The sequence below is a fragment of the Pseudoliparis swirei genome, chromosome 11 (assembly GCF_029220125.1).
Source record: "Pseudoliparis swirei isolate HS2019 ecotype Mariana Trench chromosome 11, NWPU_hadal_v1, whole genome shotgun sequence".
Taxonomy (NCBI): Eukaryota; Metazoa; Chordata; class Actinopteri; order Perciformes; family Liparidae; genus Pseudoliparis; species Pseudoliparis swirei.
In genome coordinates this window covers 19,549,960-19,577,586 of record NC_079398.1, presented here as the reverse complement: position 1 = coordinate 19,577,586, position 27,627 = coordinate 19,549,960, and the positions used below count along the sequence as shown (strand labels likewise).

General features: G+C 47.6%; 4 protein-coding genes across 5 annotated transcripts in view; 2 read left to right on the top strand and 2 right to left on the bottom strand.

Annotated features, from left to right (window-relative positions):
• Window positions 1-7,548, top strand: part of stag1a (STAG1 cohesin complex component a) — a 40,121-nt gene extending 32,573 nt beyond the window's left edge. Inside the window, exons 16-32 of one of the 2 annotated variants that reach the window (XM_056425675.1) lie at window positions 172-275; window positions 791-883; window positions 984-1,277; window positions 1,691-1,761; window positions 1,865-2,033; window positions 2,626-2,718; window positions 2,883-3,057; window positions 3,176-3,315; window positions 3,724-3,825; window positions 3,949-4,097; window positions 4,313-4,441; window positions 4,522-4,724; window positions 4,835-5,000; window positions 5,159-5,275; window positions 5,519-5,633; window positions 5,849-5,929; window positions 6,130-7,548. In XM_056425675.1, coding sequence (XP_056281650.1) covers window positions 172-275; window positions 791-883; window positions 984-1,277; window positions 1,691-1,761; window positions 1,865-2,033; window positions 2,626-2,718; window positions 2,883-3,057; window positions 3,176-3,315; window positions 3,724-3,825; window positions 3,949-4,097; window positions 4,313-4,441; window positions 4,522-4,724; window positions 4,835-5,000; window positions 5,159-5,275; window positions 5,519-5,633; window positions 5,849-5,929; window positions 6,130-6,153 — 2,225 coding nt within the window. In that variant the 3' untranslated portion in view covers window positions 6,154-7,548. Of the gene's footprint in view, window positions 1-171; window positions 276-790; window positions 884-983; window positions 1,278-1,690; window positions 1,762-1,864; window positions 2,034-2,625; window positions 2,719-2,882; window positions 3,058-3,175; window positions 3,316-3,723; window positions 3,826-3,948; window positions 4,098-4,312; window positions 4,442-4,521; window positions 4,725-4,831; window positions 5,001-5,158; window positions 5,276-5,518; window positions 5,634-5,848; window positions 5,930-6,129 lie in introns of both variants that reach the window. The other variant, XM_056425674.1, reaches the window with a different exon arrangement.
• Window positions 7,549-7,877: 329 nt separating this feature from the next.
• pccb (propionyl-CoA carboxylase subunit beta) lies at window positions 7,878-14,066 on the bottom strand. Its single transcript, XM_056425709.1, has 15 exons — window positions 13,825-14,066; window positions 12,066-12,185; window positions 11,914-11,982; window positions 11,607-11,663; window positions 11,395-11,508; window positions 10,996-11,106; window positions 10,700-10,808; window positions 10,481-10,601; window positions 10,237-10,318; window positions 10,022-10,145; window positions 9,730-9,837; window positions 9,459-9,559; window positions 9,221-9,319; window positions 8,422-8,521; window positions 7,878-8,327 (listed from the first exon to the last, which is right to left on the bottom strand). Exons 1-15 carry the CDS (start codon window positions 14,056-14,058, stop codon window positions 8,206-8,208), a joined length of 1,671 nt encoding a protein of 556 aa, XP_056281684.1. The 5' UTR covers window positions 14,059-14,066; the 3' UTR covers window positions 7,878-8,205.
• Window positions 14,067-14,736: 670 nt separating this feature from the next.
• msl2a (MSL complex subunit 2a) lies at window positions 14,737-20,962 on the top strand. The gene is made up of 3 exons (XM_056425700.1): window positions 14,737-16,208; window positions 17,114-18,519; window positions 19,014-20,962. Exons 1-3 carry the CDS (start codon window positions 16,067-16,069, stop codon window positions 19,314-19,316), a joined length of 1,851 nt encoding a protein of 616 aa, XP_056281675.1. The 5' UTR covers window positions 14,737-16,066; the 3' UTR covers window positions 19,317-20,962.
• A 747-nt stretch (window positions 20,963-21,709) lies between these two features.
• Window positions 21,710-25,553, bottom strand: LOC130201692 (tumor necrosis factor ligand superfamily member 10-like). Its single transcript, XM_056426787.1, has 6 exons — window positions 25,385-25,553; window positions 24,444-24,584; window positions 23,576-23,621; window positions 23,346-23,462; window positions 22,287-22,510; window positions 21,710-21,922 (listed from the first exon to the last, which is right to left on the bottom strand). The coding sequence occupies exons 1-6, from the start codon at window positions 25,496-25,498 to the stop codon at window positions 21,710-21,712; spliced, it is 855 nt and encodes a 284-aa protein (XP_056282762.1). The 5' UTR covers window positions 25,499-25,553.
• Window positions 25,554-27,627: the final 2,074 nt, after the last annotated feature.

Here is a 27,627-nt window from a genome sequence, read left to right as displayed (position 1 = left end):
GCGCAGCCAACCGCGCGCTAGCAGAGATGATGTAAGGCGAGCTGGTTCATTGAAACTCCCTCCGGGTTTCTCTTCTTCTGTTTTAATCCCGCTCTCTGTTTTTTGACCCCTCGCTGACAATCTGCCTCTCCCTTTTGTTTCTCTCTCCCCTCCACCTGTCTCTCTCTCTAGTGTTGTCAGATAGACAGGAGAGTGCTCTCATAGAGCTGATGGTGTGCACCATCCGGCAGGCAGCAGAGGCTCACCCACCTGTTGGCAGAGGCACCGGCAAAAGGGTAGGTCAAGTACACACACACACACACACACACACACACACACACACACACACAATACTTTGAATTGTCCACGGGTTTAGTTGAAGGTGCGACATTTAGATATAGATATCGGAATAGAAATATTTCCATGCTCCAAGATAGTGCTTAACTTTTGATGAGTATCAGTTTGTTGATGACAGAAAGAGATTTATTAAAAGCTCCCAAGATATTAAGCACTATTCGATTTAGGAACAACAATAAAAAATATCCAAAAGTCAACAAGTCTCGCAAAATTTGGCACCAACTGAGTTTTCTTTTTTGCTCATTGGTATATCTCTATACTCAACTTTTTATTTATTTATTGTGAGCAAGGAAAAGTGTCCATGGCATGTGTGCCGAGGTAGAAGGAGCTCCACCGTAAGAAATCTCCAGGTCCTATTGAGAAGAAGACAAAAGTCGTTTCATCGCCCCTTTTTAAAAATAATTCTTTGAAAGCGACCACGTTTGACCGTGACACTTGTGTCTCGCTCGTCAAGGTGCTGACGGCGAAGGAGAGGAAGACCCAGATCGACGACAAGAACAAACTGACGGAGCACTTCATCATGACTCTGCCCATGCTTCTGTCCAAGGTGAGACCGCCCGTCTTTCTTGCCTCCGTGCGTGTGCTGCGTCTCCGTACGCGCCTTCTTTAACTAACGCCCCACCTCGCCCCTCCCCCCGTGAACACAGTACCAGGCGGATTCGGAGAAGGTGGCCAACTTGCTCCAGATCCCTCAGTTCTTCGACCTGGACGTGTACAGCGCCGGGCGCATGGAGAAGCACCTGGACGCCCTGCTGAAGCAGATCCGGCTGGTGGTGGAGAAGCACATCGAGATGGACGTGCTGGAGGCCTGCAGCAAGACCTACAGCATCCTCTGCTCCGAGGAGTACACCATCATGAACCGCGTGGACATTGCCCGCTCGCAGCTCATCGACGAGATGACGGACCGCTTCGCGCACTCCGTCGAGGGGCTGCTTCAGGAGGTACGCACACGAGGACCCCCGCGGCGTCTCTGAGAGTCGGTCTGGGGATGTAGACGATTATACAACGGGGAGAATTTGAGGCAGACGTACTTGTAACAACAGGGTTCGTACGGTCGTGGGGAACCTGGGAAAGTCATGGAAGTTTAAAATGGTTATTGGGGAAAAAAAACAATCCCAAAAGTTCTGGAAAAGTCATGCAGTGTTAATTTACACGGTGTATGCTTTGGAATTCTAATTGTTAGTTTAAATACGACATTTTCTCACTTTTTCATGTATACAACGAGATTTCGCAACATGTTTAGTCATGGAAATTTAGTTTAAAGTCCTGGAAAGCCGTTGGTCAACATGTGTATGAAGCCTGCTTCGACATCCCTTGTTCCTCGTGTGCTAACGGTGCGTTTGTTCCCCTGCAGGCGGAGGAGGCCGATGACGACGACATCTACAACGTTTTATCCACGCTCAAAAGACTCACCGCCTTCCACAAGTAGGACTCTCTCTTTACAGCATTCCTACTTGGTGCTCGCACATCAAAAGATGCTCAGAAGTCGGTGAACTCCGATGCTATGTCCTCTTGTGTCCCGACTCAGTGCGCACGACTTGACGCGGTGGGATTTATTCGGGAACTGCTACCGGCTGCTGAAGGCGGGCATCGAGCAGGGCTCCATGCCGGAGCAGATCGCCGTCCAGGCCCTGCAGTGCTCCCACTACTCGGTCCTCTGGCAGCTGGTCAAGATCACCGAGGGGGCTCCCAGCAAGGTCTGACGGAGCTTCACCGCCGCACACTCGCACCCCCGGGTGTATCCTCGGCCCGAGGCTCAGAGGAAAGGCCGACGTGTCTGAGCACCGGAGGCTCGGAGGGACGGCAGCTTATCTGTAGAAACTCGTCTCACTGTCGGGCAGGATGCTCACCTCAAATTCGTGGGGCTTACACCCGATCCATCTCATCACGGGTCGGATCCCACGGCTGTTATTTCAGCCGACCGTCACTCAGGCCCACAGCGTAACGATTCTTCATGTGCGGCCGATATAAGTCACTTAATTCTTCACCATTAACTCGAGCCGTTAAAGATTATTTTCTCTTGATCGTTAAGATAAAATAGTTAAGAATAAATTAGTTTTAGTGCTCTGCGAGCACGCTTTTGGCAGACTGGACGCGTGTGGACACAAAGTGTATCGATTCCTCCGCCTCGATGGAGTCGGCCGGTGATTTAACGAAATCATTGAAGTTTGATTACTTCACTGGTGCAGCGAGAGCAAGAAGACTGACTGATGCGGCGCTTACTATCGATTCATGGCCAAGTGCTCAGTGTGTGTGTGTGTGTGTGTGTGTGTGTGTGTGCGTGTGCAGGATGACCTGGTGGCTCTGAGGAGAGTGGTGAAGTCGTTCTTGGCTGTCTGCCAGCAGTGCCTGTCTAACGTCAACACGCCAGTCAAAGAACAGGTAATGACACACACACACACACACACACCTGTGTAACCCGCTCGCAGATATATATATATATTTATACGGGTAGAATTTCTTTTGTCGATCCATAACGGATTTATTTAGAAACAAGCCTGTTTTCTTCTTCATCTCGTCATAACTCCTCGTTTCCTCTCCTTCAGGCCTTCATGCTCCTCTGCGACCTGCTGATGATCTTCAGCCACCAGCTGGTGTCCGGCGGCCGGGACGGCCTCCAGCCGCTCGTCTTCAACCCGGACATGACTCTGCAGAACGAGCTGCTCAACTTCGTCCTGGACCACGTCTTCATCGACCAGGACGACGAGAGCCAGAGCATGGGTGAGGAAGAATGGGACGAGCATGAAGACAATCAAACAGAAATGCCCCCATCCATTTGATATCTGACCACTTTTCTCCATCTCTCCCCCTCTTCCTCCTCATTCCCCCCTCCCCGCAGAGGGAGACGAGGAAGACGAGGCCAACAAGATCGAGGCTCTCCACAAAAGGAGAAACCTGCTCGCGGCTTTCTGCAAACTCATCATCTTCGACATCGTGGACATGCATGCTGCGGCCGACATCTTCAAACACTACATGAAGGTGACTGTCCACCTGTGCTCTTCACACGTGACGAAGAGGAACAAAACACGTAGACCGCCACTCGAGCGCGGTGTAAAGAGAGGATTTAAACGATGAGGATCTTTATTCTGGATTGCAGAAGCTAAACGGTTTCTTTCCTGTTGCAGTATTTATAAAGAGCGTCGTGAGACTGCAATAGGATGTAGCCGATTTATTTTAGAAATAATTTGTTGTTTGCGGCGAGATTAAGCATATCAGTGAATTAAAGTGAAAGAGGGGAATCAAGGAGCTTTTTTTCCTCAAACCAGTAGCACAAAGTTGGGATGTCACAATTTCTTTGCATAAATTCTGACTTCTGATTTCAATTTGTTGGTGAAAATCTGTCGATTTTGGAATAAACTTAAGCCGCCTCTGTGTCTCTGCCTCCAGTATTATAACGATTACGGCGACATCATCAAGGAGACTCTGAGTAAAACCAGACAGACGGACAAGATCCTCTGTGCCAAGACGCTCATCCTCAGTCTGCAGCAGGTGAGACGAAGACGATGTTACAAACCGCACAAAGTCACGAGCTCTCTCTCTCTCTCTTGTGTGTGTGTTTGACACGTTGTCAACGCACGTGTGTGTGTATTTGTGTGTGTGTTTGTGTTGCAGCTGTTCAACGAGCTGCTGCAGGACCAGGGCCCCAACCTGGACCGCACGTCGTCTCACGTCAGCGGCATCAAGGAGCTGGCCCGCCGCTTCGCCCTCACCTTCGGCCTGGACCAGATCAAGACCAGAGAGGCCGTCGCCACGCTGCACAAGTAAGGCCCACAATGCATTGCGTCTTGGTGCCTTGAGACCATCAGCATGGCACTCTGAAATCTCTCATTGAGTCTAAACGAGTGTCATTTTTTTCACTCTGTGCTGCTCTCCATTTCTCTCTTACTGTCCTTGTTGTGCTAATTTTTTGTCTACCCTCCACCTCTCTCTCTCTCTCTCTCTCTCTCTCTCTCTCTCTCTCTCTCGTTCATATCAGGAATGGAATCGAGTTTGCCTTTAAGTTCCAGAATCCTCGAGGACCAGAGTTTCCTCCCCTCAACTTAGCCTTCCTTGAGGTTCTGAGTGAATTCTCTTCAAAACTAATCCGTCAAGACAAAAAAACTGTGTAAGTGCTCCCTACAATATGCCCCCCCCCCCTTCGTGAGGCATAAACCTCTGACTGGATCGCGCCGCGTGTCTCCTCAGCCACTCGTACCTGGAGAAGTTCATGTCGGAGTCTATGTCGGAGCGCCGGGAGGACGTGTGGCTGCCGCTGATCTCCTACAGGAACAGCCTGCAGACGGGCGGAGACGAGGACCACATGTCGGTGACGTCGGGCTCCAGCAGCAAGGCCGGCTCGGTGCGCAGCAAGAAGGCCCGGCCGCCGGTCCACAAGAAGCGAATCGAGGGTGAGGAGCCGAGCGCCGGCTGCCTCGCGAGGCGAGGCGCGTTTTTCACGGCCGTCTGCTGTTGTGTGACCGGCACCGCGTGCTCTTTCTTTTTCTTTTTTTCCCAGAAGAGAGCAGCGTTGAGGGCTCGTGGATGTTGCGCAACGACACCCTCCAGACACCGGGAGCCCTGCAGACGCCTCAGCTCACCTCGACGGTCCTCAGAGAGAACCGGCCCGCGGAACACATGCCCGACCCGGACTCGGAACCCGGATCAGAGAACGACTTTGTGCACAAGTGAGCACGCGCACACACACACGCACACGCGTGTACATGGATGAAGATGTCAGCTTTGTATCTTCTGTCCACTTCCGGGGCACTGCCACATTGGTGGAGGGCCTCGCTGTCTCGTATATATTGTCACCCCCCCCCCCCCCCCTTCTGTTTGCCTCCAGTCCTCAGATGCAGATGTCGTGGCTCGGGCAGCAGAAGATGGAGGAGGTGAACAGGAAGGACCGGACAGGCATGAACTACATCAAGGCGCGCAGCAACCAGGGCGTCCGGCAGACGGTGTAAGTGTGTTTGGAAGCTTTTAAAAAAGGACGAGGTTAGCTGAAGCATCAGTCCCTAAATTAGAGAGACTCATAATTTTTATAAATATATAATTTATATATATATATATACATATATATATATTAATATATATTTAGATATATATTTATTTTAATATATATCTATATATTGATATATATAGATATATATTAAGTAATGAAGAGCTATAAAAAAAACGATATATAATGACGTTTCCCCATCAGGCGTGGGTTGATGGAGGATGACGCAGAGCCCATCTTTGAGGACGTGATGATGTCATCGCGGGGACAGTTGGAGGACATGAACGAGGAGTTTGAAGACACGATGGTGATCGACCTGGTCAGTGATGTCACTTTCTCACACCACATGTTTACGGATTCTTTAAAAAAAATAGGAAACGTGTTAATTTCCAGGTTCAGACTGTGTGTGTGTGTGTTTCTCCATTGATTGAGCATTACCATTTATAATTTATATCGCACTTAAAATCTGCGTTGTATTTTTACAACGTGGCTCCTCTAATTAAATGTCTTAATTTGTTTTTCTGCCCCTCGCAGCCGCCGTCGAGGAACAGACGGGAACGAGCAGAGTTGAGACCGGACTTCTTTGACTCCGCAGCGATGATTGAGGACGAGTCGGTAAGTAAAACTTGATTTTTTAACTCTCATTCAATCAGTCGATGAGCCAGCTGGTACAAATCAGATTAAAAAGTATCCTGATAAATCCTTGAATTCATTGTTTTGCTTCCGGCGTCTAAAGTGCGAGTGTCTCCTGTTTGTGTTTCTGGCTTCATGTTCCCTTCCTCCCACTGTCTGACGGTCTCCTCTCATTCCTCCAGGGGTTCAGCATGCCCATGTTCTGATCCGGGAAGAGATCACGATCCACATCAGGAGTAAACGGGGTTCTGGGACGTCGGACCCAGATGAACCCGCCAATCAAACTCTTTGAAGAAGAAGAAAACAAACATTGTCGGAGTACTTTTCTCTTTCTCTGAGACACGATGGAGGGATGTTTCAGTGGACCGGCCGACGGACCCCCCCACCGGGAAGAGGCTCCGTTCTTTTCAGGCGAGGTCAGAGGGTCCAGAATATTGTCCAGAAATCTAGTCCGGATTATTGAAGAGCTTCTTGTTGCTCTAAATCTTCCTCCACTTCCTCTTCCTCCTCCAGCCAGTTGGTTTGGCTCTTGTTAGCGGCAGCTCTGCCGGGCCGATGGGTGACCCCCGCCCCCGTGACACAGATGTACAGTTGTTTGGTTTCGCTCCCGATCAGCAAAACAGAGCAGCGTAAAAACACTCTGTACACCCCCGCCCCAATACCCCGACCCCGCCCTTATTTTGGTGTCGCACTTCGATCCGTCTTGTTAAATCCAACATGGAGAGGATCTCAATGCGGTGTTCTATATCTTTGCTCTTATTACTCCCTCGCCATCCAAGTCCTTGCGCGCGCGCGTGTGTGTGTCTGTATATATGTGTGTGCGTGTGTGTACACACGATGGTGATGGTCGCATGTGCACACTGAGGTCGTCGGCCGTAGTCAGACTTCCCCCCAACCAACCAGGACAGAGGCCTCAGATCTCGGAAACATTACACAATCACACACACACACACACACACACACACCCTTGAATAGGTTTTGAAGTTAAAAAGTTTTTAAAAAAGACAATAAACATATTTTTAATTCTGTAGCTTTAGTACTAAAAGTTTTAAATCGTGCGTCTTTGTTTTTGTCCGATGTTTGTACAGCTTTTTCTCGAATATGTATCTTGTTTGTTGCCAAATTGTGGCCTACATACTTACAGTATATTCCCCCCCCCCCTTTCCACCTGTAACTCATATCTAACGGTGACCGAGCTCAGATTGTTGCACACCCGTTGTTAAGACGCTGTTGGGTCCGATTGTAAAGGTTTCACAGTTCAGTATTACAGCAGAGCGCCCGGTGGGTCGGTTCACGCTACAGGTCAAAGGTCACCGTACGTTTTTACGCCTTCAGTGTTAACCGATCCAAGAAGATGTGTTGTTCTCATCCAGTGCAGTGGACCGATTAGTTTGAATGTGTTTTTTAATGTTTTTCCGCCATATCGTCGTTCACCCTTCTGTCGGTCACTCAATCATGTACCCCCCCCCCCTGTAAATATCAGAGACAATTGGATCTTTTCTGCAGTGCAGTTGACATCAGTTGCCCGAAAAAGCTCTAAAAGCCTGTTTTTTTTCTGTGAACCTAAATTCTTTTTAATAAAATAAAATCTGTAATCGATGGATTGACCCATGTGTGTGTGTGGCGCTTTAAAGTAACTTTTGCCCAAACTACAGGTTCACGTCTCCAATGATCCTCCTCAGCAGGTCGAGTTCAGCTCAGTTTCCGTGGAAACGCAGACGTTCGCACGTTCCCTGATATTCTGAACTTCTCTCGTCCACGTGGATTTTAAAGTTGCAAATGCTACCAGAGGCTTTATTGGAAGAGACGCTTATCTTTCCAGAACCAGAGGGAGACTTTTCAGAGCAGGTCGAGTGGTGAGAAATGCATTCAGCCACTGAAGAGATCAGAGAACCGTCTGCGTTTAAAGTAAGTAAGAAAACACGTGGTATCAAGTCCATGATTTATTTTACAAGCGGAGAGGAAAGGCACAACGTCAGGAGGACTTCTTCTTCAGCTAAATGGAAGACGAACAGGAAGTGCATCTGAAGGTACCAACTAATGTACACACCGGAAACCTTGACTACAGTGTGTGTGTCTCCATTAATACCAGTGTTGACTGCCTGAAACGTGATCTACCCTTTCAGATCCAACCTCAAAGTGTCCCAAGAGACCAATATGGCCACGACTGGCACAGCAATCACCTCCCGCGTGTCTTCGCCGTGACCCTCGTCGGTGACGTCATAAAGTGTGTAGTTCAGGAGTGGACGCGGGTTTCTTCACAGGGGAATGTTGCCGTGCTTCTTCCAGGGATTCTGCTGCTTCTTGCTGGCCAGCACCTCCAGGTCTCTGATGATCCTCTTGCGAGTGGTCGACGGCTCGATGATGTCATCCACGAAACCTAAAAAACAGTTTAGAAACGGAAGTGCGTGATGTCAGTGTGTGTGTAGAAGGGGCGGCAGATTTCAAGTGCGATATAAAAGGGGAATGTTCACCTCTGAGAGCGGCCGGGAAAGGGTTGGCGAACTTCTCCACGTATTTGGCCTCGGCCTCCGCCTGGTTCTCCTTTCCTTTGAAGATAATCTGGACAGCACCCTGAGAGAGAGAAACAAGGCCAATGTAACGACTCGTGTGTAGACCCAAATGCACCCTCGACTCCAGGGATCCTTCGAACTTATATTCCACACTCTGGAAACGGCAGGCAGAGTATCAACAGGACGAAGGGCTGGTAGGTTCTCGGGGAGTCGGACTAGCGGGTTAACCAGGGACAGGCAGGGTCGGCAACAGGAAATCCGTCTAGAAACAAGTGCTGGAGAGTCTGGCATAGAAAAGGAAGAACAATCTGGCCAGGTGTGTGTGTGAGGCAGGAGACTATATAGGGATTTGATTAGTGATCAAAGACAGGTGTGTGAACAGGTGAAGGAAGTCAGACTGACGAGGTGGGAGTGAGGAGGGTGTGGAGCTGAAACTGTGACAGGCCATGCTTCGTCAGCTGGGTTTTTCCTGCATTTTTTTTTTTGGGAGCACCGAAGACCCATTTTGACCCAGGAAAAACCCTGCATCAGTAGCCATCACTCAGTGGGGTCCTCCAGGGGGTTCCTTGTTGAGGGTCTTAAAATTGCTGCAGAGGCCAATTGAAAACCTCCGAAATGTGTCCATCTCTAAGGTGTTCAATGATCCTGTGGGGTAGTCCAGGAGGACTCGTGGACCAGGCCTTTTGCAGAAGCCTGAGGTGCGACGGTCGACCTGCACGCACACCATCAGTCAACGGAGGAGAGAGAGATGTGATTGTACCTTGGCACCCATGACCGCCACCTCCGCCGTGGGCCAGGCGTAGTTCACGTCGCCCCTCAGGTGTTTGGAGCTCATCACGTCGTAGGCTCCTCCGTAAGCCTGGCGCACACAAACACATCCGGTCATGGCTCTCACGCGTACAGGTCCACATGTATTCTGACTTCTCCTTCACAATATTCCTCCTCCTGAACCTTTACCACTGCCAATCTGAATTTCCCCGTCTTACACTCTCACACACCTTTCGAGTGATTACAGTTATTTTGGGGACCGTGGCCTCTGCAAACGCGTACAGCAGCTTGGCTCCGTGCCGGATGATGCCTCCGTACTCCTGAGCGGTGCCTGTGGACGCGCATCACAGCAGGTCTACTGAGAGCAGTCATGTGTGAGGAGAGTTCCTGTAACCCAGTTCTCAGCTTTGAGTGTGTATCGATGAGCTCATCACTGCGTCGGTATCCCTCCCATCGAGCTACATCTTTAAAAGCAGCCGGCGTGAGATGTTTAAAGAATACCTGGCAGGAAGCCCGGCACGTCCACAAAGGTGATGAGGGGAATATTGAAGGCGTCGCAGAAGCGAATGAAGCGAGCGGCCTTCACGGAGGAGTTGATGTCCAAACAACCTGATGAACAAACATAAGACATTCAGACGGAAACACACCAGTAGATTATTTATCAAGTCATTTATTCCCGCCACAAACTTTTTGCGTACTTGGCTTGTTTGCATAGACCATTTTAAAAGGGGAATAAGACAGAATAAAATGACTTTACGCTGATCAGTCGTCCCTTTGACATTATTTCACTCACCAGAAGCCACTTTGGGCTGGTTACCCACAATGCCTACGGTGCGTCCGTTCATGCGGGCAAAGCCCACCACGATGTTTTTGGCGTAGTTGGGCATGATCTCAAAGAAGTCGCTCTCGTCCACCGTCTGAACGGATGCATTAAAATAGAGGGAACATGTTATTACTTACAGACATTAAATAAGATGTGGTTGCACACGTTCAAGTGTGTGTGTTTACTGCGTGAACGATGTCCAGCATGTCGTAGGCTTTAGTCGTCTCAAAGGGCACGATGGTGTCCAGTGAGTGGACCAGGCGATCGCTGAAAATGAGATAGATGTGTTATTAATCCCGCATTGGGACATTTCTTCACCCACATCAACATTTAGACACACCGGTGACGCAATGAAATTGAAATACAATGCACAATATATATATAAAGTAGCGCATTGTTTTTCTCTTACAAGTGGAGGTCAAAGGTTACCTGCGGTCGTGGCACTCCCGGATAGGAGCGGGATCCTGATTGCTCAGCGGCAGGAAGTTGAAGAACTCTCGCACGTTGAGCAAGGCTTCGACGTCGTCCTCAAAAGCGCGGTGAGCCACTCCTGAGAACGAGGTTTAAGGAAATATTGTGTTCGGCAGCAGCTCCCTTGACCCCTTGACCCCTCCAAACAGGTGAGAAAAGCTTTTTGGGGAAACTAACCGGACACGGTGGTGTGTGTTTTGGCTCCGCCCAGCTCCTCTTGAGTCACGTCTTCATTGGTGACGGACTTCACAACATCGGGACCTGTGATGAAGAGGTACGACGTGTCCTAGACACACACAAAGGTTATTATATTATATATATATTATAACTGCGTAATTCATGCAATTCTTGGGTCTGTAATTCGCTAAATATTTTCAGAATTGTGTTCTTTTTTTAACTTTGGATGTCTGCTTCGGCTGAAATGATTAGATCATTACTAATTATTGGATTATTGTATTAGTGCAGCTCCCTACCTTCACCATGAAGGTAAAGTCCGTCAGGGCCGGGGAGTAGACGGCCCCTCCTGCACAGGGGCCCATGATGAGGGAGATCTGAGGTACGACTCCTGAAGCCAGCACATTCCTCTGGAGAAGGACAAAAGGTTGTTTGTTTTTTTACATTTTCCTCTGGAGCGTCCGTTTAACCCCGTACAGCCGGGTGACATTTTTTTTAAAAATGTAACATTTCGAATATGTAGAAAGCACCAAAGCGCCAGGTGCCGGTAACGCCAGCCGCTCCGCCTCAAGCGGTGTCGGGCGTTGATGCTACAACTCGTTGCAAGTCGCATCGTGGACGTTCAGCCTCGTGCAAAGACGAAGAAACCGGACGAGTACTATTGTAATGGGCGGTAACATGTAGAGCAGTTACCCTACCAGGAATATGTCCGCGTATCCAGCCAGAGACTCCACGCCCTCCTGGATCCGAGCTCCTCCAGAGTCGTTCAACCCGATGATCGGGGCTCCAACCGTCATGGCCTGGTCCATCATCTGAGCGCATGACATTTACACGTTGAACGTTTTGTCGTCATTGTTGACGAGGAAAAAACGAATTTATTTATCTTATTTTGGTAAATAGTTGCTGTTACCTTACAAATCTTCTGTGCATGAGCTCCAGACAGACTGCCACCGAACACCGTGAAGTCCTGGGAAGAAAAAAAACGAAAGGTCAAAGTTGAGTGAATGTTTTTTCTCACGTTTAATTATTAATGCGACGATGATGTCGGCCCGAAGAATAGCTTTAGCTGCAGACTTCTACGTCCCTAATGACGCACGACCGGAATGTACTCCTGCTTTGTTTTGTCATGCTTTGCAAAAACGGGCCACAGGTGGATTTCGTTGCGTAAAGACAATAAACGACCCGAGAATCCCCTGAGCATGAATGCCACGCTGTACCTGACTGAATACATAAACCAGCCTGCCGTTGATCCGGCCTCGGCCCGTCACGACGCTGTCGCCCGGGAACTACGGACAGAAAGAGACAAAAATAATATTAGGAGCGCCTCGTCTCCGGCGGATGAAGCCAGACGCCGCTGCGCCGCGTGCACCTTGTTCCCGTCCTGCTCCATGCCGAAGTCGGAGCACCGATGCTCCACGAACATGTCCGACTCCACGAAGGACTCCGGGTCCAGCAGGAGCTCCACTCGCTCCCTGGCCGTCAGCTTCCCCTGTGACACACGACACATCCACGTGAGAGGAGCGCGTCAACAACAAACACCTCAACGCCATACGTGTGATTATCGTGCAGAGGGCTGCTTGCTATTTTTTTTAGTGCTGTGAAAAATAACGCGTTAACTCAGTTAATTCAATTACAGGTTTAACTAGTTTTTTTTTAATTTAACGCATTTAACGCATGCGCAGAATGAGCTTGTTGTTGGTCGTCGGGACGAAAAAAAAGTCACTTGCAAAATGAGCTTCCAATCCACCACTTCAATCTGAACTCTGTCCGCTCTCATGCAGACGGTCTGTTCATCGGTAATGATCCTTCCGCAGGTTCACCTCCGGAAACCTTGTGACGACTTTTACTTCCTGTAGATCAGGGGTCTCAACACGTCGATCGCGACCTGCCAGTCGATAACGGCGTAGTGTCGGTATGACATTAAAAAGATTGGCCCGCCCCCTGACATGTTCTCTATAGCACGTCTTTGTTCTTTTATTAAACTAAACGTCTGTTGTTGATCGTATCTCCACAGCAGCATGTCATCTCTGTCTCTACGCGTTGCGTTAACACTTATCGATCTCCGTCTCGCGCGCCACAGAGCTCCGTGCGCGCGCATCGGGACCGAGCAAAAAAAAAGTCACATCTGTCCACCTTTAGATTGTATCATGGTGGAGTTAATGGTTGACAAACAAGAGAAAAATGCTCTGTTTAACCCTCCTGTTACCTTTACATTTACTAACATATTTTACCCTCGGGGTCAATTTGACCCCAGCAATTAAAACCTCCAGAAAATTATTAGAATTAATATTGCTTCCCAAGTTTAAGTGTGAGGTACTTTATGTGTGTTTGTTGACTACCTAAATAGCCCTTTAAATAAATAATAAAGTTGATATTTCTGATATGTTTGACACAGTGAAAAACAGCCTGGGGTCAAATTGACCCCAAAGAACACCGACATTAAACATTGAATGGGGTCAAATTGACCCGAAAGGTAACAGGAGGGTTAAACATTATGTTTAGGATGAAGATGTATTAATGTTCCATATGGAAGAAAACTGCTAAATAACTGCTGCGTTGCAGCACCATTGTATAGAAAAATGTATAAATGTATATATCCGTCTTTTGTCATAAATCTCTATGTTCTCACAAAATATATCGGTAATATGTGATTAATCATGATTAATCCACAAAAACCTGTGATTAATCCGATTAAAATTTTTCATCGTTTCACAGCCCTAATTTTTTTTTATGTGTACTTCCTTGATTTGACACATACTTAACTTGCTGGATTAGCCGAAAGAAAAATCATGCAATGTATATAATATTATATTACAGAAGGTTTATCATGATCACTTCCTTCTATACGGTAGGTTCAAGGACTACTATATCCAGGTCACCTTGGACACAGAAAGGACATTACAGAGCAGCCCGAGTGCCACTGAGTAACAGTTAACGAGAAATAAAGTTTGTTTTTAAAAGGTCATTTAAAAGTTTTTGAACAAATAAAAAATAAAGCGACTTTGAGCCGACCAGCTGACCCGTCAACAACCGCTTTTAGCGTGTCGTTTTGACGCTTTACGTCACAAATGCCATCATAAAGGTTGGCCGACATGAATAAAAGTCAATCTAATGTCGCCCTTTTTAACCTTTTTGTGCTGTGCGTCTATTCTGTGTTGACCTCCTCCGCACAGAGCGGTCTTCCGTTTGTGGTCGATCCTCTCCTTAACAGTCGCGGAGCTCCAGCGGCAGCCCCGCGGCAGGTTGGTCGGCGACATGGCGGCAGCAACGGCGCCATATTTCACGGGCGCCAGACGCCTGAAAGACGTCTTGAGCCCGTTTATCAGTCCGCCGCTTCTCAGGGCCACAGTGAAGGCCGCCATCTTTCCCTGACGTGTGTGTTCTCGGGTGGCGAGACTGGGCTCTCGCGAGAAGAGCCCAGTCTCGCCAGGGAATTGGACGAGGGGGCAGAGCTGTCGCAGCCAATGAGAAAAGAAGGATGGCGTGTCACGTGTAAATGGGCGGGACCTCTCAGAGATCATGTTTTCCTGGAACTCAAATTACACAGGTCCAAATCCTCCAATCTCCAAACGTCCGTGAGGGTTTAGGTTTGTCCTGCAGTCAAATTATTGAGTGTTTTTAGGGCTCTGTGGCAAATATTTAGAGCCCGTTGTGAACCCTTTCCGTAAGTGCAACATTTTTCCAGACATTTCCCAAGGAAATTACCCACAATTCATAGCAATGTGACGTTACACACGGGGTTGCCAGCGGAAGCGTGGCGACTGATAAAAAGGTAAACAAAGAGGAGGGCACATATGTGTTCAGCCCGGTGAATGACATTTACTCACATTAAAGATTAAAGTAACATGAAAACATATTACATCAGAGAAATAGAAGCATAACTTATATTACACATCAAACAATTAATGTAGTCACTGAAGCTGTTTTGAAGAATTTAAAAAAAAAAGTAAATTGATTATTTGAAATGGAAAGAGTCTGGAAGACGTTTAAACCCCAAACATTGTCATAACCTATTGTTTCACGTTATCCTGCGTCATTCAATAAAGGGTCAGTTAACATGTATTACATCAACTGAATATTTTAAGATTTTAATTGCCAACAAATGTTTTTTTAGACAGTACATGTATTGATGATTGCGATGTTAAGATACAGCACCTTAGTTCCTTCAAAAAATATGTAGGCTACATAACAAGGAAAAACTGGTAAAAGCTGAGAACATGTCTGTGTATTTTCAATTGTATTCGTTTAATTAGGCCAATTTTCTTACATTCTTCCTGATAGAATAAATGAAATGCCTCTTTGTATCTATTGTGTGAATGGAGACGCTGTCGTGCGTACAGAGGACCTAACCCTTTGAACGCCACTGTAACCAGGGGAACTAAGGGAACTCTCGCGAGATGATTGTTCCCCGACGAGAGGGGTCGACGCGAGGAAAAGTGGAAAAATCGAATGATTGATACGTTTGCGAAAGCGGCTAGCTAGCTATGTTTCGGTCGCTGCTCGCCAAGTATTACAGTGCAACGTATCAGAACCGCAGGATTTCGATTCACAGCTTGCATTTCCCTCCTACGCGTGAGGCATAAGGCGGACACACAGCGCGCGCGCGTGTTTGTGTGTGTGTATGTGTGTGTGTGTGTGTGTGGGGGGGGGGGTAATAATACGGTTTTATGTTCGCTAAGCTAATTCTGGCTAGCTTTGTTTACATCGAGTGCGCGCCTGGGATACGTTAGCTGGGCGCTAACCAGACGAATGTGTGCTACTGGGAGCGGCTCTTCGTCCAGTTAGGCGTCGACAGGGAGCCGGCGTGGGGTAGCGAACGGGCTCTATGGCCAACATCGACCACCTCTCGGTGAAATCGTTTGGCTGATGTCGTAAGCTAACGCTAGCTGCGCGATGATGCTAACATTTTGATCATGGGTCGTTTGATTCACTGTTAGCTGTCAGACAGCGTCTGCTGAGGGAGAATGTGAGTAATTATAACCACGGGGTCTGACTGGTCCTAATTAAACGGGAACTTGAATTGTGATCGGAAAGCTTCTCGTTTGGCGGACTAGCAGGGACCAGGCGATGCTAACTGTAGCTAACGTTAGCCGCCTGCAGAGCTAGCTAGTTGCGTTTATTGAGAAACCGCTTCGGCATAATTCGTCGTCTGTTATCTACATATATTCATGTGCCTGCACTGACGCACTGGAGCGGCTGTGTGTTGCTCCACCAGAGCACCTTGTGTTCTCCTCTAGCCAACCCCCGAGACTTGGCTTATCTTTTTAGCTCTGTTGCAGTGAAGTGGCTGGATATATATAGACATATTTTTTTCCGGGCCTCCAGTCCCCCTCCCACACCCCCACCCCGGAGTCTGCGGAGTGCTCTGCTATGAACCCCGTAAATGCGACCGCTCTGTACGTGTCCGCCAGCCGGGCCGTGCTGCAGTGTGACCCGCGGCAGCCTCACACCTTCACGGAGATGTACAAGCTGCTGCCGTTCTTCCGACAGTCCATTGCGTGCCTCGTCTGTGGTAAGCATCCTGGGAGAATACAACAAAATCCAGAAAAAACATATCGATGTATAATCGTATAACACCTGTCACTCGCGCAAATGTTGTTTTGTGTCACGTCATTGCAGAGTGAGCGCGTGTTTTGGCTCCAATGAAGGAGTGGTTCCTTACCTTACTTATTCAAATGGACCGAGGTGTTGGTGTGTGTGTGTTTTCGCGGCAGTCACGATTTCTTTTCTTTTTTTAGCAACCTAGGCTGAGCCCTCGTCCTCTCCCCTCGTCAAGACGGATGTCTACTCTGTTGTTGTGTCTGCTGCAGAGCCATGTGTTTCCTAGTTATTCTTCATCTACTTCTTTGAACTAGTTAAATATCAACCCCTTTACACAGCTTTCGTTGAGAATTGGGCAATAACGATTGACGCAATAATTCATCACTATTTCTGCCCTCTTGTGTTTTTTTCTTTCATGATAATTTGTGCATTCATGCCATATTTAACCAGAAGTATAGGTTGAGTGATGGAAGCGGTACAACTCATTGGGGTGAACATGGAGGTCACACAGGTCTGGTGCTGCCCGTTTTGTTTATGGCACTACATAAACGGATATGTTCAGTAAAAATAAACAATTACATTCCTAGATTAGTCACGGATCATGGCGTTGGTATTGAAGTGATTGATTTCCCCGATCGGCTTGAAAGGCTTCGGTCGCTACAGAAAAAATGTTAGGTGAACAAATAATCTGGTGTATATCTTTGAAATGTTGGTCAGACTAAACAAGCTATTTATAGAAATCACCTGAGGCTGACAGGGAATGTAAAGACTTATAATTACTGTAGTCGAGCGTGTTTATTGTGCTATAGTTGCTGCGCCAACGTGCAAAGAGGATAAACAATTGGATTTAAAAGCTGACTATTGTCTTTGTCTCAGGTAAACTGCTCCAGGATCCCATTTCCCCGACGCATGCAGAGTGTCAGCATTATGTCTGCTTGGGCTGCAAAGGCCAGAAGATGCAGCTCAGGCCGCCGTGCAGCCGCTGTAAGGATTACTCCGGCTTCCAGGAGAACAAACAGCTCTCTTTGCTGGTGCAGTGCTACAGGAAGCTCTGTCTCTATGTCACTCATTCGCCGTGGCTGCAGTCGATCAGCAGCCATGTGGGAGGGTCTCCAGAGGTGATGGCCCTGCTAGAGGAGGTGCTGATGTCACATGAAGATGAAATGGAGACGGAAGACCCGAGCCTTGCACAGGATACTGTGAATCCATCCGCCCCCAAGTCCCTTACCCCCACAGAGGCGACTCCTGCAGAGCTGTCGGCTGCACCCCAGAGCTCCTCCTCGGACCCTCCGTGTTCAAACGGACCACAGGAATGCAACGGAGAAGTCCTGGAGGACCTGGATCCTTCGTCTCCTGAGCTGGAGGTATGCGAGCTGGTCGAGGAGCAGCCCCAGGCAGGCCTGTCTGCGTCCAGTACTGGTTGCGGTGGTCTGGAATTAAGTCTGACCACTGGACCTCTAGCCCCAACTCCAGGCACTGTGTGCTCACTCAGGGATGGGGAATCTAGCAGCAGGGAGCTGGAGGAGGGGGAGGTGTTGCTCCTCAGTGTGGAGGAGGTGTTACAGACTTTGGATCCCCTTCAACCGGGCCGAGAATCTCCGTATTCGCAGCCGGAACGCACGCACACGCACACGCACACACCCACGGACAGAGCGCACGCTCCCATGTACATCCAGCTCGACGCCGCTCACAACTACACGCAGATCCAAACGGACAGGACTAACGCGGCGCCGAGTCACGGCGCTCACATACACGCGTCGTCCTTTGACGCTCCGCCCGCCTCCAAGCCCCCGCCGGTCCGCCTTAAACGAAAGCGCTCTCGTTCCGAGAGCGACCGGGAGAAGGTGAAGCCCCTCCCCATCGCCTCCATCCTCCAGGGCCCTCCCTCCCATCTACACACTCCCAACCCTTCTCAGACTCTGTACATGCAGCCGCCCACGCCCTCCTTAACCGCGCCGGCGCACACGTACTCGGCCCTCCCCAACGGGGCGCCCCCCAAGCTCAGTCGGCCGGCGCCGAACCACAACAAAGGCGCCAGGAAGCACGCGGACGCGGGCCTCAAGAAGCCCCACGCGAAGGCGCGCGGCGGCGGAGGCTCCAAGACCAAGGACGGGGGCAAGGACCAGCGGTTGATGGCGGGCTGCCTCGTGCCCCCGGCGCCCGTCAGGCCCACGTACAAGAAGCCCGCCGAGAAGAAGGGCTGCAAGTGTGGCAGGGCCACCCAGAATCCATCTGTGCTGACATGCAGGGGCCAACGCTGCCCCTGTTACTCCAACCGGAAGGTGAGCGCGAGGCCATGAGGGGTTTTTTATTTTATTTTTACTAACCGCAAGCTGAATTTACCTCTTTATTCAGAACTATAGTAGCATTATTAGATGATTGGGTGTAGATGATTGCTTTATGTTAGTGGAAGTGTAAAACTATTTTTTTGATAACGCGATGAGGACAATTTCTTTTTTTTAAAAGGTCCCCTGGATGAGAAGTTCAAATAGACAAACTGTACATTTGTAGATATAGATTTATAGTTGAATTAATTATTAGTGTCGGACGTTTTTATGTTGCGGTGTCTTCTGCACGTGACCATGATTGGTTTTACAAGGACCAGTTTGTTGATTCGAGCGATGGCAGTCGGAAGGAAATCTTGATTTATGTGAGCTGAAAATCAGGTTTGCTGATGGCCCTATATTAAATATAACTATGAGGTTAATTTAGCAGCCTTTTATGTGACATTAAAACAGACTAATGTTCCGTGACTTGTTTCTTCTTCTTCCCCTAGGCATGTCTGGATTGCATCTGTCGAGGATGCCAGAACTCCTACATGGCGAACGGCGAGAAGAAGCTCGAGGCCTTCGCCGTGCCGGAGAAAGCCTTGGAGCAGACGCGGCTCACGCTCGGCATCAACCTCACCAGCATCACGGCGGCCGCCGCGCTCCGCAACCCGGCGACCACCAGCATCCGCACGAACACCCTCCTCAACGTCGCCACGGCGACCGGGACCCCCGTCACCACAACCTTTCTGTCCCCCGGCTCCCCGCAAGAGCCCAACTACGAGGACAGCCTGGAGCTGCTGATTGGCTGAGAGGCCGGAGGGGAACACCCCCCCCCCCCACTCGCCATCCGAAGAAGAAAAAAACCCGGACAGCGCGACGCTGATTTGAATGTGACGGCAGATCGTCGTATCTGTCAGACAACCCGTACCTCCCCGATACCAGAGGGGAGGCAATAAGGCAGCTATGGGTCTGTCCTGTTCTGTGACCTGCTCTCCTTCTGTGTTGGATAATGCCGAGTCGTAAGACGAGCATGGGTGTGCCAAAGCCTCCTGTATTGTGCCTGTGTGCGCTGTGTGTCGCCCGTCTGTAGTTTAACACTTACGCTCAGTTCCAAGACTGGTGTGTTCTCCAGAGGTGCTTCTCTCCTTTCATAGACCACAGACATACTATTAGAGGCAATAGGAACCCATACCAGAGTGAGTGTGTGTGTGAGTGAGTGTGTGTGTGTCTGTTTGTGGGGTTGTCGGTGCATATCTGAACAAGAACTGCATCGTCATCCTCGTATCTCGTCACCTGTCGCGGCGTCCTCCGTGTTTTGAGTATTACTCCGCGTCGTATTTAAGAAGATGATGGGACGGCCCGTATGATTAACCCCTCAGTGGTGAACGGATCTTGTGACTAATCGACGGAGAAGTTCTGTCCCACGAGACGCCACGCCTTCTTCTCATTAACTCGCTCAATCCGGGTACTGTTTGGCCGATAATGAATTTGTCTTAATGAACTTGACCGATGCAGGCGTTGTACAGGCAGCAAGATAATGTCAGAGCACTTGGCTGGCTCCAGTTTATGTGCGCGTGTGTGTGTGAGTCTGTATGTGTGTGTGTGTGTGTGCCTGCTGAGATTGACTGAAATTCAGCGGTGGGGGGGCGGATGGTGGGTTGCAAGCACTTAGACTGATTGGCCAAATCACAAAGTAAAAAAAACACCCATTCTTGGTTACCATAGCAATAGGAGCACCAACAAGGAGCCTCCCAGCTCTCGCGCACACAAACGCAGTTGTTTACAGTATTTAACATTTATACAGACGATAACCGACTGTCTCCTGAAAAATATGACACCCGTTATGATTTGATTATGGGATTGTGTGTGTTTAGATAAACTGAAGCCAGATTGTCAAAATATCCTCTTTGTGTGCATTACCACCACCCCCACCCGCAGTTGTAGTGTCCCGACTGATTGGAGACCGACTCGGAGACTATTTTTGATACCAAGTGTTTGGGATTTGGTACCACTGTCTTTATTTGTGTTTTAGTTAAAGCACCTTGAAGCCCTCCTATAACTCGAGCGGCTGTGTATTGTCTGTGTTTGTGTTTACTGTAACTACAACATGTTTGTCAGTCCCAGTCACGGTGACCAAAAAGAGACTGAAAGGAGAGGGAGAGAGGGAGGACTCAGGCGGACCAAACCAACACCTTGGTTCTCAACTCATAGACCAGGAAGTAGCCGATGGATTACAGTGTGATCAGCGAACATGATCTATCTTCCTGCGTGTGTGTTTCAAGATGTATTTCTTTTGGGCATTACTTGAACCCTGATTAGTTTTGGGTATTTCTTTTTTTTTTTTTGTACAAAAAAAACTCGTTTGAGGAGTGACTCTTATTATTGCTGAAACATTCACTGCCATAATATGGAAACATGTAATACATGAATTAAATGATAGTTTTTTACTTTTTCAGTTTTGTGTCTTTGTGGAGAGGACGTATTCGACTCAAGTTTTTTTTTTTTTTTGCGCAGGTAATGAATCAAACATTAAGAAAGGAATAATTTGCCCTTTTATACTATTCAAATGTCATTTCCCACAACAAACAAGTCCAGGTGAGTCATCCTCCCTCACCTCCATTCCCACACACTCACATCAAACATTAAGACTTAAGCGAAGAGTGTCATTAAATCTGTAAAATTAGAAGATATATACAGACAGTGTGTACAAGTATCCATTGGATATAGACGTAAATGTGTCATGATCTCGCCACACATTCCTTCAAGATGTTGCACAAAGGAGATTCACGAGCACTGGGGGCCAAAAGGAAGCTTCACTTCTAAAAAAAAATCTCGTCTCGTAGCATTTTTGGATACTTATTTTTCATAAAAGAAATGTCACGTGTCCAACTGGGGATGACGACTCAATAGAAGTTATTCACACACACAGAGAATCTGCACTATTGCCCAGTACCCTGAATGCACCATGTAATCCGTGTGTTTGCTCTGTCGCTCCGGTTAACGAGGCCGAAGAAACTAGAATTTAAATCCCGCGGCAGCTGGAGTCGGTACGCCGCAGCTCCGTTGGATCCGAAGAAGACGTCCTTTCTGCATCTTCAGAGTCCATTCTTCTTCTCCGGTCCAGTACCAGACAGCTGCTTAAATGACCGCGCAGACCTCTCTTCTGTTGCCCGTCTGTATCGAGTCGTCACCCCCCCCCCCCTCACCCCCCCACCAGGAAGGCCCCGAAGTAGCTGGCCCTGCCGTCCATCTCCATGGCGCTGGCGTTGCTGACGGTGATGAAGAGGCGGTCGGCGGGCTGGAGGAAGGCCGTGCCGGCCTGATGCAGGGAGAAGAGACCGGGCTCCGGACCCCGGGGCCAGCAGGCGCTCCGAGAAGACTTCATCAGCAGGATGGGCACCGTGTAGGAACTCATCTGGGGACCATGGCACAAAAACACTCACATCCACCTTCATACATTAAATTACATTAGCATATATATATATACACACACACACATATATACACATAAACACACATAAATATATATTTATATATAAAAACATCCACCTTCATACATTACATTAGCATATATATATATATACACATACATATATAAATAAATGATTTGTTTTTCTGATACTATATGCAATGTACAGCTTCACTTGATTACTTCTGGTGCATTCAAGATCCCTCTGACATGGTTTGAGAGTTGACTTTTCAAATCGCTCCAAAACAATAAACAAACCGATATTATCTATTTATATGCGATGTTTTTGTTTTGCACAAAGCAGCCGAACCTTCTTGTAGATGTACTGGACCAGCTGGGCCTCGTCGTCCTCCCCGTCCGGCTCCCCCGTGGATGGCAGTCTGAAGTAGGTCTGGCCGTAGATGTAGTAGAGGCCTGCGCGGGGCACCAGCAGCTCCCCCCCGCTCAGCTCCATGTTCTGCAGGAAGGACAGACCCCGGTGGCCCTCCCACTCTCTGATCCGCTCCCCCAGGTGGCCCCTGCTGCCACGCGGGCCTGCATGCAGCAAGCAAGCAAACACACACACACACACACTCAAATTAGGGCCGTTCGCTTCGATGCAACAGCGTTTGAGATTCACAGAGCGGGTTGTTGCCGAGTATAACCAGTCGCCGATATTCATTAAAGGAACTCTCAGTGTGTAAATCATGCCTCCAGATGTGCTCACGGACCACAGGTTACATAACACATCGGGGGGAGGACATATGTGTAAAGATTGAAGGTTGAACCTTCAAAAATATACATTTATTAATATATAGTTTTCTATAAAATACCCTAAAAATACAAAAAAACAACGTTTTAGTCTGCCGTTGAATTCTTTTGACCTTTGTGCCCATTATACGTCAATCAAAAAGAAATGCGTCATCATTATATGCTGAAAAAAAGAAATGAAAAAAGGCAAAATAATCCCTTAAAACAACCGAACACTGTAGTTTTTCGTTCAAAAAGGAGTAAATGTATCATATATTATAATAATATAGAACATTAACAGACTTTAACTTGAAAGCCAAAATGCGTAGAATTGGAATTAAAATGGACTTTTGCGTCCCCGGGTAGTCTCACTAATTGTGCTAATACTTTCTAAAAAGATACCGCATCTTTATTTCCACAACAATGAAACGTCGACGTCGACGCCGACGGTTCACAGAGACGACAACGAGACGCGGCGGAACGTCTGCAGGTCCCGACAAACACCGAGACACCGAGAGCCTCGGAGCGCATTCCTCACCTCCGGCCCGCTGACAGGGCGAAGCAACGCGGGGCTCTCGTGAACATGCGTCACACACACACACACACACACACAAAGAAAATAAAGACTCAGGATCCTCACCGTCCGGCGCCGGAGGCTCCGTGGACGAGACGACGCCGGTCACGTGGGCAGCGACTTGTGGAAGCGGGACCCCCCGGACCCCCGTACTCAGGAAAGGCAGCACTCCCGTCATCTTATCTGTGAAACCGCAGGAAGAAAAGAAAAAACACACCAAAAAAAAAACTGGGTTAAAGTCAAGATGTTACTCCTATTAGCGGCGACTGGTCGTCAATGGGGGGCATTGTTCTCACGTCTCATTGCAGTGGATATCTCCTTCTGGAATCTGTCAGCCATCGTCTGAAAGAAAAACACCCAGAGAGACACACGAGAGGGAAAAGAGTGAATGGGTGGCAAGTTCAAGTGTCTTGCCCTCTTCAGTTTTGGATGCCTTTTTAGGTATCTTTGGATCATAAACATGCAGTAAGTCACCAGGGGCCTCGTCAGCCCCCATTAATCACGTCGTTCCGGGTCAACACATACATCATCTGTTGACCTGCAATAGCAGTATTCCCCTTTGGCCCAGTCGAGCCCGTTTTCTATATTTATACAGCGCCAAAGAACAACAGAAGCCAATCTAGTGACACTTTTCATAGAGAGAGCGGGTCGAGACGGGAAGAAATCGAACTCTCGTGAGCATCGGCAGCAGGGAAACCCCCCCTTTAACGGGAAGGAAGCCATGCACTTTGAGCGGTTGGGTCACTGTAATTTGGAAGAGATCCTTTTTTTCTAGTAACTGCATGAAATATAGAAAGAAATTCAATATGTATGGACAGTTCTGTAAAAAAAGAAAAAAAAGGGCCACTCGTGTCTTAAAGGAACAGTGCGCAGGATTTAGAGGGAAACATTGGCACTATGGAACATAGCCTCAATAAGTATGTTTTTTCGTAGGTGTGTAATCACCTGAAAGTAAGACTCCTCGGGTATTTGTTATCTTAAAATTAACCCTTTATATCTTCAACGGGGAGGTGCGCCTCTTCGGCCGCGGAGATGCCGTCAAAATACGACACGCTCGCACCTTTAAATATGATACGCGCGGAATCTTTTTGCAATCGTGTAACACAAATTGAAGACAGATCATTAGACCAACACAAATTAAATTTACAAAATAATTTAAAAAACCTTTTCTATGTGGTAGTGGAGCTGTTGCGTAACCTGCCAGCAGGGGTCGCTCTTCTTCTCCGCCGCTGAATCTCCAACGTCAGAGCGCAGATTGACGTTCATGAGGCAGGACACGCTGCTGCGGGAGAAGCTCTCCTGCATCTGGGCACACAAGCAATGCATTACATTCATTATTATATATTTATTATATTCTTTTTTATGGATTGAATCGATGCCACGTACATTTAAGATAACAAAAACAACAAATACAAATGCATGAATCAATCAGATTGTTAATTGACTTATGGTTTGTATGCAAACGGTAAAGCAATCACACAAAGATCAATCAATACGGAGAATAATCACTAATAATGTAAATATTTTATTAAGAGTAATAAAGACCCTTATAGTTATTAAGCAACACATACACAATAATATTACAGGTGGACGCTAATTAGTGTATGCAATCAACTCGTAAGTGGTCACAGGTGTGAGTGCGTTCAGGTGGGCGTTCCCACCGCGACTCAGCCAATCAGAGCTCGGCACCGGATCTATCGGCTTAATTTTTTTCTGCTTTTCAAAGTGTCAAATCTGAAATCTGATAACACAAACACGCAGTCCGACCTAACCTAACATTATTTCCTGCCATTGTTTTATGTTATTTGCTCTTTTAACTTCATCCTCTCCTTGCGTATAGTTTTTTTCTCTTGCCTCATACACACCAAAATCCAGCTAAATTCAAGCCCGGGAGAAACAGCAGAGTTAAGTATAGCAGATTATTAAAGTTGATGTGGACCAATGTATGATAAGACTGTTCAAGAGACCTTCCTGTAGGTTTACTTTAACAGTTTGTGGTCGTGAATTCAATGTCCCAACAAGTAATGGCACACCAGTCTCCAGCTGCGTGCTGGAGGTGAAGTGAAACCAGTGGAACGTGCCACTGCTCTCGGTGAGTTTCTTACCGAGCTCAGGACCTTGTTGAAGTACACGAAGCTGACGGCCACCGCGATGGTCTGCAGGAGGATCGCTGCGAGCGTGAGGAGCCCCAGACTCTGCAGGGAGAGAGAAACGGCCATGCCGGAGCGGCAGTATGGCTCCCAAAGAAGTTCTGAGGAGCAGGAGACGCTTGCAGCGGGGAAGACAAGTCGGATCAAGCTCTGCTGAGGGAGGGAGGGAGGGAGGAGGAGGGAGGATGAACAGCCTCAAGATGTCACTGTTATTAAAGAGAAATGAGCAGGGCGCTTGCTGTTTGCGCATGCAACTTCATGACGCCTTCAGGTGCGGTCGGAAACAGGGATACTTTGAGTTGAGAGCTAACGTACAACTCAAACGAGATGATAACAATAATAATTTTGACCTTTTTTAAAAATGATTGAAATAAATACAATGTTACTCGGCTGTATTTATGATACACATACCATTGACAACTGACAGGCGCTATTGTGTGTGTGCGTGTATATATATATATATATATATATATACTTATAGTCAGTATGTGTGTGTATATATATATAGTGTGTATATATCTATATATAATTTGTGTGTATTTTTATAGACTATATATATAATGCGTATATATATGTGTTGGTGTGTATATATTTATATATGTTTACATATGTGTATATGTATTTATAACTATATATATATATGGGTGGATATGTATGTGTGTGTATATATATATATATAAACATGTATATTATTATACAAACACATTGTGTGTTTTGAGCAGGTATATCTTTCACAGATAGATTATTACTATTGTTATTATTATTACAAATTATTTTAATAAGAACTGAACTAACGTTAACATCTTGGAGGAAGTTGTGTGAAGCAGATGTTCATTGACTGAATCTGTTTTTCAGTATTAGACAGTTTACTCTTTTCTCTGGTTGAAAGGATCTTTGTTAAGCTTTGTTCAGCTGGCACAATGTGTAACTGAGTTCATGTATATATACATATATTTATAAGATTAGATTACTCTGTGCCAGTAGGACTTTAGTGAAAATAGTGTTTAGGACCTCCATCCCAATGCGGAGCCGCTGAGGGCAGCTTGAACCGTCTTGGTTGAATGAGGCATTCAGGGCTCTGGAAACAATCAGTGCTCCGACGTGTGTGTTTTTATGAAGATATTTGACCCCTTTGGGGTTGTTGTTAAACTTATTTTATTCATCACAATGTTGACGATGAGAGGCCGTTGCTATAAAAGATCAAACAATGTCACGTCGTCTTCTGCCCTTGAGCACGAGAGAGCAAGAAAGCACAGAATCGGCATCTGAAAAGTATGATGGAGGAAAAAAAAGCCTTTTTCTTTTTCCTCCCCCCATTCTCTTTCCTGCAATTGTGAAGTGATCTAAGCGAACGCCATTTGATTCCGGTGCCAAATGACCCCTACCATTGTGTATTCTTACGTGTAGGCCCAAATTGCATTGGTTCCAGGGGAGTCATTCAATCTGCAGAGCTTATAACCTCGAGTGATTCCTCTGCCCTCGCTCCCTCACCTCTCACCCCGGGCTCCATTGTCAGTTTGCGAAAGGAAGTGAGAGTGGAGGAGAAAGGAATTCACAGCTCCTGGATGTGTGCGAAACCCTCCCAACAATCAAACGGACCTGCGTTTGTAAAGCGTGTGCGACGCATTTACTCACACACACACACACACACACACGCACACACACACACAGGATGGCGGATGTAAGTGATGGAGGAAAATAAGCATTTTTTGTTTGGTTTCCCTCTATTTTTGTTGATCTGAGCGGTTCCTGTGTTCCCTTCTGGGTTCCCAGGCTTGTCAGGGAGCATGAGGGGAGAGGATGAGGGATATCTGGAGACCGTCTGGCCTCGGGCCGGGAAGAGGACACCCTGGGAGACACGCCTGTCCTCAGCCCTGTGGCAAACACACGGCTACAAATATTTCCTTCCATTAGAATCCAATCTGCCGGTGACCTTTGACCTCTGTTGGAGAGGTCGGCGTGCAGCAGGCCCCGACTGGTTTTGAGGCTTAAAGGAATAGTTTAAAACTTTAAAACTCAGGGACTCTATGAGGAAGACTCTGTGTCTCTGATGAAACTATTTATGAAACACTTGAAATCTAAAAATCTGAACATTTGGAAACAGGAAAGGATCAAAGATACCCCCCCCCCCCCACACACACACTGAAAAGAAAAAATAATGGATTATTTAAATAGATATAAAGGACATAATGCCCTCC

What these genes read in the sequence shown, in the direction of transcription:
- pccb (XM_056425709.1), bottom strand. Translation starts at nt 14,058, where the DNA reads ATGGCGGCCTTCACTGTGGCCCTGAGAAGCGGCGGACTGATAAACGGG. An exon ending in CCAGCCCAAAGTGGCTTCTG is followed by an intron (nt 9,838 to 10,021) that starts GTGAGTGAAATA and finishes TTTGTTCATCAG; the next exon opens with GTTGTTTGGACATCAACTCC. An exon ending in TTTCCCGGCCGCTCTCAGAG is followed by an intron (nt 8,328 to 8,421) that starts GTGAACATTCCC and finishes ACTGTTTTTTAG; the next exon opens with GTTTCGTGGATGACATCATC.
- msl2a (XM_056425700.1), top strand. Translation starts at nt 16,067, where the DNA reads ATGAACCCCGTAAATGCGACCGCTCTGTACGTGTCCGCCAGCCGGGCC. An exon ending in CATTGCGTGCCTCGTCTGTG is followed by an intron (nt 16,209 to 17,113) that starts GTAAGCATCCTG and finishes TCTTTGTCTCAG; the next exon opens with GTAAACTGCTCCAGGATCCC. An exon ending in CCTGTTACTCCAACCGGAAG is followed by an intron (nt 18,520 to 19,013) that starts GTGAGCGCGAGG and finishes TTCTTCCCCTAG; the next exon opens with GCATGTCTGGATTGCATCTG.
- LOC130201692 (XM_056426787.1), bottom strand. Translation starts at nt 25,498, where the DNA reads ATGGCCGTTTCTCTCTCCCTGCAGAGTCTGGGGCTCCTCACGCTCGCA. An exon ending in TCCACTACCACATAGAAAAG is followed by an intron (nt 23,622 to 24,443) that starts GTTTTTTAAATT and finishes TTTTTCTTTCAG; the next exon opens with ACGATGGCTGACAGATTCCA. An exon ending in TCCAGTACATCTACAAGAAG is followed by an intron (nt 21,923 to 22,286) that starts GTTCGGCTGCTT and finishes CATGGTCCCCAG; the next exon opens with ATGAGTTCCTACACGGTGCC.